Genomic DNA, 11,862 nt, shown 5'->3' with positions numbered 1-11,862 from the left:
GTTAAATCTCACCCCACCTCTCTTCTATTGTGATAGACTAGAAATGCTCCAGGCATGTTTCAGAGAGGGATGATACTTACATCTGTTGTTTTTCAACAGGTGGGCATAACGTGCTCAGCAGGTAGACAGACCGTAAATAAAAATGCTTAGCTGTGAAAGGAGGAACATACACAATGAACACCCAGAGACCCACCCACTTTTACCGTATAAAGGTGACACAAGAGAGTACTGAACTCAGCCTCTTGCATCCTCCATCAAGGTGATATTGCTTTGGTACATAGTCCTCATTATTACAGAATGTCTTACTCCAGCGGTTTTCAGATTAAATCATCCAGCCAAAAAACACAAAGCAACCGGGGCAGCAGCTATGGAGGATTTGGAGGATTCAGCAGTGCTTCCTTGTCCGGAGCTGGTTTTGGTGGAGGATTGTCATCTCAAAATGCCAACTTCAGCTATTCCAGCTCTGGTTTTGGTGGGAGTGATGGTCTTCTGCTTGGTGGGGAGAAGCAGACCATGCAAAACCTGAATGATCGCCTGGCTGCCTATCTCGATAAAGTGAGAGCTTTGGAGCTGGCTAATTCCGAGCTGGAGAAGAAAATTAGGGAATGGTATGAGCAGCATCATGCCATCAACAATACACAATCCCGAGATTACTCCAAATACTTCCAGGTCATTGAAGATCTCAAGAGCAAGGTAAGTTACTACTATTTATTGTAGAGGGAATACAGTTCAGATTTAATGAATGGGGATACATTGTTTGTGCACTGTGATAACTCTTTCAGAACATTTAACAGCAATCTTATGTAAATCCAAAGATAACACATAGTGGTATCACCAACTGGCTCGCCATACACATTAGGCTACTTTCACACTCGCATTTTGGCTTTCCGTTTGTGAGATCCGTTCAGGGCTCTGAGAAGCGGTCCAAAACGGATCAGTTTGTCCTAATGCATTCTGAATGGAAAAGGATCCGCTCAGAATGCATCAGTTTGCATCAGTTCAGTCTCCATTCCGCTTTGGAGACGGACATCAATACGCTTCTTTCAGCTCTTTGGTGTCCTTCTGATGAAACTGAGCCAAACGGATCCGTCCTCTCACACAATGTAAGTCAATGGGGACGGATCCATTTTCACAGACACAATAGAAAACGGATCCGTCCTCCATTGACTTTCAATGGTGTTCAAGACGGATCCGTGTTGGCTATGTTAAAGATAATACAAACGGATCCGTTCAGAACGGATGCAAACGGCTGTATTATCTGAACGGATCTGTCACAAAGTACGTGTGAAAGTAGCCTTAGATTGCTGATGGCCAAAAGCTTGTTCAGCTGATAGATATCTTTCTTGGCACCCCCCCCCCCCCCCCCTTCTGCCATATACATGCACACTTGACTCAGCTGATAGATATCTTTCTTGGCACCCCCCCCCCCCCTTCTGCCATATACATGCACACTTGACTCTGCCAAGAATCATGTTTTCTGGAAAAGGAAAGGATAGAAAGCTATTGCTAGACAACTCTAGAGGTGGCTTATCTCCCTGAGAACCGAAGGATTGCGCACGTTGAAATCTAACTACCTGATCCTACCCACCTTCAACACCTTCCATCAGGAGAAAGTAAACCGGCCCCCATACACATTAGATGGTCTTGTCAAATTGGCAGTATGGCCCGACTAATAATACAAATAAATCCATGATATAACAGGGTAATGATAAACTTAAGACCCCATTCACACGTCCGCAAAAGGGTCCACACCTGTTCCGCAATTTTGCGGAACGGGTGCGGACCCATTCATTCTCTATGGGCCCGGACGTGAAGCAGAGAGCACACTATGTGCTCTCAGCTTCCGCATTTGCGGAGCGCGGCCCTGAACTTCCGGTCCGCAGCTCAGCAAAAGATAGAACATTTCCTATTCTTGTCCGCAGCTGCTGACAAGAAAAGGCATTTCTTTAGGGGGTGCCGGCCGGGTGTGTTGCGGATCCGCAATTTGCGGGTCCTCAACACACCACAGACGTGTGAATGGACCCTAACTGCTACATTTGGAATATGATCTATTCTATATGGAACAAGCATGTGTTCCCATGCATCAGTCACATCAAAAGGTCCAATTAGGGAGGGTTTTCAAAAACTTGGACTACCACCAATGCCCTGGACATATAAGCAGGTTACAATTCTCAGGGTTTAAATGGAGCTCATAAGCATCCACGTCTCATTTTATATCAACAAGCGCTCGACCTGAGTATTTGAACCTGCCTCTTTAAGATATTGTTGGTGGTCCCAGCTCATGGAAACTGCGACTGATTGGGACCTTCTTAAGACATTATCACCCAAAAGAAAACTTCCTTCCTTATCATTGCATCATGTATAAGGGCTAACATTCTGCTGATTGGATCTTTTGAAATTGTCTCTTGTCATCAGCACATGTGCCGTGTAAACAGCAGGTGTGTCGCTGACAACGAAGTAAATGGATGGCTGAATGAATGATCCGATGGTTCATGCGGCCATTCATTCAAACAACCACCTGCCCATTTGGGGGTCCTTAAACAAGTGCCAATTGACTTACTTTATCATCAAAAAGCCCTTGTTTCTGGCCGGAATTCTTTGTATAGTCCATTGAAATGTTTGAAGAAACCATGGTAACAAAGAACAAAACAATGTTGTCAGCAATAAGGAAACAATTACATGCTAGTTCTCCTATTCTGCATCCAACACAATGCCTTCAAGATGGATATATTTCCATTGTTAACATGGAGCTGGTACCCTGGGGCTCTATGAGTGATATACTTTCTCTTGATGAGGATTTTCCGTCACGTTCAGCTTACACTGTAGAATAAAGGAAAAACTGATCTCATAGAAAGCAAACAATACACTTGTTTGTACAACAGAATCAAAGGGACCACATACTGTATTAGAAGAAAACAATTGTAGAGACAGCCATCTCAAACATAGACTCAGGACATAGAACACAATAAATGTCTCTCCTAATAGACTGCGTCCTTCTTTTCAAGGTTTATATAAAGCAAATGTATCCTCCTTGTACAGTAGAGGTTCAAAAGTGATAAAATACATTATGAAGATCAAGGCCACTTTCACAAGGCAGCATGTCTGTATTTTGCATCAGTAAAACCAGAAGTCGAAAGTAAGCAGAGAAATACTCTGATGGAAAGATTTGCATCTGGCTAGTTTTGGACTCGTTCATAGTTTTGGCTTACAAATAGTGATGCAAAATACTGACCAAATTACTGCTGTGCAAAAGAATTCTTCTTGATTTTTCCTGACTTGGCTTGCTTTATTCCAATGCCCACTCACAAATGTATATGAAAACCATTGAGTTTTTATTTTTAGAAATTAGTTTTCGCATTATGTGGTGCTCTGAAAACTTCCTCAACATATGTGCAAATAATTTCTTTGTGGGTCCCAGACATGGTGAGGATCTCCTCATATAGATGATACTTACCTCACTGCCCGGCACCCGCATCACTCCTGATTCTCGTACGGCTGCCGCTGCATCTCCCCGCCTCTCGGATCAGAACATCTGGCGATAGTGGGGGGGGGGGGGCAGCCAATAGCAGGCCAAGATGGGGATGAGCCTCCCTAGCATCGCCGGTGATGCTAGGGAGGCTTATCCCTGTCACGGCCTGCTATTGGCTGCAAACATCCCCCGTGCCAATTGTTTTAAACCGTCGTCATTATAGAGTTTTAAGATAAGTTTCTAGTTAGGCACATGAAAAGTAAGCAATGGGTGGTGGAGACATTTATGTGATTAACTCTACATATAAGAAGACATAAAGAGCAATAAACAAGGAGATTATTACTATTCCATGACCTTTACTATGCTCCTTGTCTACAGGTGACAGACCCTCATTATTGTAGACCATAAGAGGTCCTAAAATGTCACAAAAAAAAGATTGAGATAAGACAGTAGCAGCATGATGGCTCAATTTAGCCAAATTAGCACTTGTGCTATGTAAAGCCTGTATTACCCCAGGTGATTGTCGGGCCAATCATTGCTAACGAGCATTCGGATGACGCTCATTCATCATACAATCCAAATCTTTTGACAGGTTTAAAAATTATTGTTTGCCCGCAGATCGTGGCGTCTAATGACGTTCTGCTGCCGGCAAACAACTGGATAGCATGGGAACACTTCCTTCCTGACAATCGCCGGTAGAATCGGGCTGCCTAATACAGCCTTAAGTCCTGCGTTTGTAACCATCCACAGACAACATAAACATGAGTTTGTATTGTATGTTCTCCTGTTTTTAGGGTTGGGCACACTAGTTTTCCAACCAGAATACAAAAACATACTGATTGGTTGTCATCCTGTATAAACTGTACCTTAAATCTGAAATTGTCAATACTTTATAGTACCTTAAATTGAATTCAGCTATTACCAAAGTCTTCTGAATGTATTCAGCCTTGGCAATTTTCCCACCAGTCACATTTTGTAGAACTTTTACAATGGTTCTCGAAATGTGGATCTGAATAGCATATAATTAACTATCTCACTTACACAAGGTAGTAAAGTTTGACTTGAAGATCTAGAAACCCATAAAAAGGATATCCATGAAAGATGTCTCATCTGCCGATATATTGGCTGTGTGTGACAATTATAAAGATCAAAGCGTCTGAACTAAAACATCTGAGGTACTTAATGGATTATATACACATAAAGTTAACCACATGACTAATCCTTTTTTTGTCTAACAGATCCTCATTGGAACCACAGACAATGCCCGGGTTGTTCTCCAGATTGACAATGCCAGGCTGGCAGCTGATGACTTCAGAATGAAGTGAGTGTGGCATAGTTCAAAATACATTCTTTTAATACACTGCATTTTTATTAAATTATATTCTTTATTATGGTATATCTCATATTATACTGTATTATATATTAGAACATATTTTATGTACTTTTTGCAGATCTCAATCACTAACATTAGACTAATATTTATAATAGACAACTCTCTACAATATACAATGGGGGTCACTATTTTGAATACATTAATACTGCACAGACTCCCAGGCATTACAAATAATATAAAATACCTAAACTTTGTAAAAGGTTTAAAAAGGAGAGAAGGACTGGGATATCAAGTGGACCCAGGGCTGGATTTTGGAAATGGCCCAATCATTTACCTCCTTTGTCCAGGGCAGTCCATCTGTCTCTCTTTCCCTTTCCTATCTCATCCTATCCTTCCTACTATTAGTATGGAATGTGTATACACTGCTAACCCCTGGGAATTTGACTTCTTAGGAACATGGGGAAGTGCTTGTTCCTTGATGGCTGTCTAGTGTTTTGTTCGAGTTAAAAAAGAGGTGAAAGCACTTACAGTATGTGTAGCTCTCCTTGAAATCTAAGAGTTACTAGCTTGGCTATCTCTATCACACATATGTGGCCACTTCTTCTATATTTGACTCTTATAAAGACAAGATGGTCTGGGTTCCAGAGATTAAATGGGGCCTATCCTATCTGATTTGGGAGCAATACTTTGAGGAAGTCATCTGTTTCTATAGACCACTATACAGTAAAGAATACAAAAAACTTAGTGATATTATTAATTTTAGATATTTATAATCTGAATATTATTTTCATTAGGTATGAGAATGAGCTGGCTTTACGTCAGAGTGTAGAGACTGACATCAATGGACTCCGTCGTGTGCTGGATGAACTGACCCTCTCAAGATCTGAGCTTGAGTTGCAGCTTGAGTCCTTGTCTGAAGAGCTTGCATTCCTCAAGAAGAACCACCAAGAGGTAAGAAATATGCTTACACTTCTAATCAATATTTTATCTATGCAATATATAGGACTATGACCAACTGTGACTGTGATTAATATGATTGTTTCATCAACATAGGAGATGGATTCCTTTAAGGGTAGCACTGGTCAAGTAAATGTTGAAATGGATGCTGCGCCAGGTGTGGATCTCACTAAACTTCTGACTAACATGAGAGCAGAGTATGAAGATCTTGCTGAGAAGAATCGCAAACAAGCTGAGGAGTGGTTCCTCAAGAAGGTAAAGCTCATTTCGTAGACTTTTTCCTCATAGAAACATGAAGTCTGGTGGCAGATAAAGACCACTTGGTGAATCTAATATGCCCTAATGAATGTATTAATTCACTTACTGTTGACTTTCCTTCCACATCTGCTTGAAGCTTGCTCCAACAATCTAGAACTTGTTCAGTTAAATAATACTTTCTGACATTGTAATTTTTCATTTATCTACATTTCTTTATAAAACTGCCTGACCATGTTATGCCATTACAGAGCAGTGAATTGAAAAAGGAAATCTCCATTGGAGTTCAAGAAGTCCAGACAAGCAGATCAGAGATTTCAGACCTGAAGCGGACACTTCAAAGTCTTGAAATCGAACTTCAGGCTCAGATATCAATGGTAAGTTAATACAGACCAAATCATAACAATTGTGATTGCTTTTATTGCAACATGTACAAACAATATGTTCAGTACAGAATTAATTTCTATTAATTTCTACAATTGTACCTATCCTAGAAAAACTCTCTTGAAGGAACATTAGCAGAGACAGAAGGTCGCTACTGCGCCCAGCTGAGCCAGCTTCAGTGCCAAATCAGCAGCATTGAAGAACAGCTGCAACAGGCCAGATCTGATATGGAAAGACAGAAGGGAGAGTACCTACGGCTTTTGGACATCAAGACCAGGCTAGAGATGGAGATTGAGACCTACAGACGCCTGCTAGAAGGAGAAATCGGGTAAGAACAATGTGTGACCCACAAACCGATACTATGTGAGAAATGGAGTAAGGGAGAACAGTAAAATGACTCAGAATTTAAAATTACTGTGAATTCTCTTTGATATAACCACCCGAGTAGAATGCTGCTCTCAAAGGTTATATACAATATAAGCGAATTGAAAATTCATCACAGCAATACTGGTTCAAATCAAAGGTAGTCTGCATTAGATGATGGATGAATTTCAAACATGCATTTTTTATATTCCTAGGTCCATCAGTGTACAGCAGACCAAGTCACAGGCATCTTCAATTGACTCCAAAAATGGTCAGTGTCATTTTTACCATAAATATAAACGGTCTTCAGCAGCATACATATCGTAGGAGGTGACCCTGTGGATTCTACCTGGCCTTGACATGGTTGTTCCATCTGTTTAGCTATTGAGTAATGACAACCTGAGAAGGACTACCCTCTCCAAAATCAGAGATCAGCTTAAGCTCTTCTGGGATGGATTCTATAGACCAGGGGTCCTCAAACTTTTTAAACAGGGGGCCAGTTCACTGTCCCTTAGACTGTTGGAGGGCCCATTAAACCATTCACCAGCGCAGCCCAATGAGCGCCTGCCACCGCGGCCCAATTAGTGCCCATGGGATGTGAGGGTCATCTTTTGTGTCAGGATCTGTCTCACCTTAGCCTTGATTGAACAACAAGTTGTTGCTCAAAACGACTGTGCTGTGATGCTCTGTCATGGCTAGCCCTCTCTCTCCCACGAGTTAGCACCTGACGTTCACTGCCCACAAGTTGCCGCGCAAGTCACGTCCAGCCGGCCCCTCCCACATGCCCTGGCTGCCTCTGAGTCCTGGGAGGTGGGAGTTGTAGTCCTGCTACGCTGTTCGGTTCCTCCCGCCGCCAGGAGTTTGATTGTGGCCGGACTACAATTCCCATGATCCAGCGCTTCAGGCGGCCGCCGCCTCTCCCTCTTCCACCAATGATAGTCTGGCTGCCGGACCGTCCATCTCTTATGTTGGTAAAAAAAAGTAATGAACAGGCAGCGGCGGCAAAAACACCCGGCGGCCCGGATAAATGTCCTCGGCGGGCCGCATGTGGCCGTAGTTTGAGGACCCCTGCTATAGGCAATAAGACCTGATAATAAATGAATTGAAATCAACCATCTTTTTTATACATTGAGTGTATAAGAACTCCACCCATTGTGGCCTTTAGCTAAGCATTTTGTTTTTAATTTTGTTTAGTTAAAACTACACCACACTTACTAAAGATATGCAACTTTAGTGTACATATGCCAATCATATATGGTGGTGTAAGGAAGAGTTAGGCGTCTGCCAAATATATTAGTCTATGCACAATTTTCACAAACCTGACATACTTTGTGCCATTTTGCCAACTATTAATGTCAGTATATAAACTTAGCTAAATTGTAAATAGTACTGTATAGTTTAGTGGATATAAAGAGGGCCTTTCACTGATCCTGACATTATCATATAAATAGCTGGCTGTGAAGGCTTGTTATATCGGTACCTACTTTCCATATGCACTGCTCCGTTCCCTCGCTGTGCTCAATCACAGCGGAGAGTGTCACAGCCAGGGAGAAGGTGACATCCCTTGAGAAACAGGGCCGTCTCCTCCTCCCTGTACCGATGGTATGAATTTACACACCAGGTGGGAAACCAGAACGGGGGAACAGTGGGGGAATAAATCAGCCCAAAGGGAAGATAGTAAGCGATATAACATGCCTTCAGTATGCCCTACACAGCCAGCTATTTACAAGATAATGTCAGGACTGGTGAAAGGTCCTCTAGTTCATGAGAGATGATATAAAGTATAGGTTACTTAGGTTCACTTTCTACAATACAATACAAATCACTGTATAAAACTAAAACAAAAAATTGTTACAAAAATTGATAAAATAAGTTGAAGTAGCTCAGCTTAGTTGACAGTTGCTACATTAAGTACAGTATATAGTGTATCTGTTACAGTGCCACAGGTTTCCTATGATTTCAATGAAATAGGCAGTTTGCTGAACCTTGTTTGTCCAGATTACATGCAACTGTGCACTGGTCCCTGACTGTTGTTGGGGGCATACTGGTATGCGCACGGAGATACTCTCAGTGACGTCATCTAATTCGTTGGGCTTCACTGAGGTGACCAGTATCCGATCCAGGCCCTCTTTGATTACTTTAGCTTGAATATACCTGAGTACACAGGTCTTTCCCTATCAATTTTTGTAATAAAGATTTTTTTCGTTTTAAACGTTTTTTTGAGACAGCGATCTTCCAACATCGGCCTTCGGGTAGAGTAAGACTGCCCCATATATTATGTCATCTTTATTTAATGTGTATGGAAAGTTTTTGGCTTGGATTGCTTGGAGTAGGGGTGTTTTGCCTACAAAAATATTATTGATATTATTTTATTATACATATCATTATAATGATCTCCTTTTGTCTATTGTTTTTTTAATACAATGAAAAATATTTTAGATCCAATCAAAACGAGGAAGGTGAAAACAATCATTGAAAATGTCATTGACGGGCAAGTGGTCTCCACTGAAGTCAAGGAAATTGAAGAGAAGATGTAATGCAACCGTTGAATGATAACACAGACATAGCCTTCTGAAATGTACAAAGAGATCTGATCATTTAAACTTAATAACAGTGGCATTGATTACAACAAGTTTAATGTATTATTACATTAGTCATTACCAAAGCGGTCACTTGAAGCCCCAATACAAAATCTGTGTAAAGTATCAATTGCTAACACAGTAATAACCCAAATGCAATATGCTTTCATTGAAACCATTTTCCGTGCTCATCTTAGGACCTTGCACAGTGCAAGCTATTAAACTGAAATAATAACAGTACATACTTGGAAAGTTAACAAGACTAAAAGAATGAATTTGACTTTGAAGATGATGTGCCTGTGATCATTTGACTTAATAAAGCATTATTTAAACTTATGTGTGAATCATCTTGTGTCACCGTCACCAGTCGTACATGGTACCTACTGACTTTAGTAGATGCCAGCAATCCACCAAAGCAGACAGCCAATCTCAAGCCAAAAGAGTCCTTGTGTCAGGGACAATTTTCAAAACATCACCGGGGAGCCTGCTTTCACCCCCGTCTGCTGACATGAGGTTCTCTGTCCCCTTTGCAGTCTGAAAGAATACAGATATAGTATACATAATCATCTGTTATCAATATTTCTTCACACCAACTCACATCTACTGATATGATGCTATTATATTAGAAAAGGTCTATCCTACACATACCAAATGTAAGATATAAGCCATTCATTTGGATAAGGGGTGGGTATTTATTTATTAGAAAATTATAATGGTTCAAATATTTTCAGAACGGGGACAAAAAATGACTGTATGTAGGGAATATCAGAATGAGATGTGAAATCTACCTGCTGTAAAAACTTTACAGGATCTCCTAGAGGAGGGGTTTATGGATACCAATAAAAATACACATTCAAACCTTAAAACTAAAAACACAAAAATTCCCCCACCAACTGATTGTGGAAACATTTACATTTTTGAGCAACCTATGTACTTGGAAAACTAGTTGAAAACAGATGGGGATGGAGCAACCTCCCTAAGGCTACTTTCACGCTCACGTTTTGTGCGGATCCATCATGGACAGATCCGTTCAGATAACACAACCGTCCGTTTGTATTATCTTTAACATAGCGAAGACGGATACGTATTGAACACCATTGAAAGTCAACGGGGGACGGATCAGTTTTCTATTGTGCCAGATTGTGTCGTTTGGCTCATTTTTATCAGACGGGCTCTAAAACGCTTCAAGCAGCATTTTGGTGTCCGTCTCCAAAGTGGAATAGAGACTGAACTGATGCAAACTGATGCATTCTGAGGGGATCCTTTTCCATTCAGAATGCATTAGGTCAAAACTGATCCGTTTTGGATCGTTTGTGAGAGCCCTGAACGGATCTCGCAAACAGAAAGCCAAAACTCCAGTGTGAAAGTAGCCTAAGGAAGAATGGTCCACACTGAAAACCTACAGAATGATTCAAATATCACCATTAAACCCTCCAACAAAGGGGAGGCACAAAGCTATTGAGCTTTGTACTAACATGCTTCAAGACACATCATTATATCAGAAATTATCAGGGAATGCAATGGAAATCTCCCATGAGCTCAAAGAGCTGAACAGTAAGACACAATCTGAGGGCCAAGTCAATAAGGATGAGGTGGAATTTATGATACCCTCTCAATCAGTTATTTCTACATTTATGGATTACCAAAAGTGCACAAGGGCTGACCCCATTGAAAGGCATAGGGAGTTTAATTTGGAATACAGGCATTTACATTGATGTGATCCTCAGACAATTTATTTTACTGGTCTGGCCTCATATATCTGGGACACCTCAGATTTGCTGCTAAAAACTTGAGGGATTTAAAATTGAAGATCAAACCTTCTTACCCTCAATAGATGTGGAGGAATTATACTAATACAACATGAATTAGGTTTCAAAGCCATTGGGTCTCAGGACACATAATCAATAGTACATACAAAGATGAATTTGGATGACTAATATATTGAAGGGGATTTATTGTGAGGGTAGTCAGTTTTTCTTGAGTCTGTGTTGCCATAATTTGCTTCCAATTTATCACATGTCACTATATTTGATAAATTTGGTGCATCTTTAAGTCTACCACTTCTGTCTTGACATGTTACCCCTCTTTCTCCACCACCTCTTTGTTTGAGTAAGATTGTGACAATTTGTATTGTTTTTCAAAAAGTCACAGGGCCAGATTTATCATTAGCTCAGGTCAGAATAATGGAGTGAAAAAGTCCCCAAAAAAGTCCCAAACGCTAAAACTGCGCACAAATTTGCGACTTTTTTCTGCTCTGCACTATGCTCGCCAGTTTTCTGAAAGTGGGCGTGTTTTATTATGTAAATGAATCTCTAGAAAGATTTATTATTGGGACTACTTAAAAAGTCGCAATTTCACTCCAGTGAGGACCATGCTTATCTTATGAGACTTTTTAATAGAACATGCGACTTTTTCATAAAAACATGTGACTTTTTCGTGAAGATGTGCGACTTTTGTAAAGCTGCTACCGTCAAACCACATTTATTACAGTCTTAAAGGGCCGATCATAAATCTGACTTGGC

General features: G+C 40.8%; 1 protein-coding gene across 1 annotated transcript; it reads left to right on the top strand.

The window, feature by feature from the left end:
- Positions 1-212: 212 nt before the first annotated feature.
- Positions 213-9,676, top strand: LOC122940323 (keratin, type I cytoskeletal 12-like). The gene is made up of 8 exons (XM_044296945.1): positions 213-693; positions 4,708-4,790; positions 5,597-5,753; positions 5,856-6,014; positions 6,266-6,391; positions 6,509-6,726; positions 6,977-7,032; positions 9,201-9,676. The coding sequence occupies exons 1-8, from the start codon at positions 298-300 to the stop codon at positions 9,296-9,298; spliced, it is 1,293 nt and encodes a 430-aa protein (XP_044152880.1). The 5' UTR covers positions 213-297; the 3' UTR covers positions 9,299-9,676.
- Positions 9,677-11,862: the final 2,186 nt, after the last annotated feature.

Source organism: Bufo gargarizans, chromosome 6 (genome assembly GCF_014858855.1).
Source record: "Bufo gargarizans isolate SCDJY-AF-19 chromosome 6, ASM1485885v1, whole genome shotgun sequence".
Classification (NCBI taxonomy): Eukaryota; Metazoa; Chordata; class Amphibia; order Anura; family Bufonidae; genus Bufo; species Bufo gargarizans.
This window is presented reverse-complemented; position numbering and strand designations above follow the sequence as displayed.

What these genes read in the sequence shown, in the direction of transcription:
- LOC122940323 (XM_044296945.1), top strand. Translation starts at nt 298, where the DNA reads ATGTCTTACTCCAGCGGTTTTCAGATTAAATCATCCAGCCAAAAAACA. An exon ending in TCAAGAAGAACCACCAAGAG is followed by an intron (nt 5,754 to 5,855) that starts GTAAGAAATATG and finishes TCATCAACATAG; the next exon opens with GAGATGGATTCCTTTAAGGG. An exon ending in TTCAGGCTCAGATATCAATG is followed by an intron (nt 6,392 to 6,508) that starts GTAAGTTAATAC and finishes TACCTATCCTAG; the next exon opens with AAAAACTCTCTTGAAGGAAC.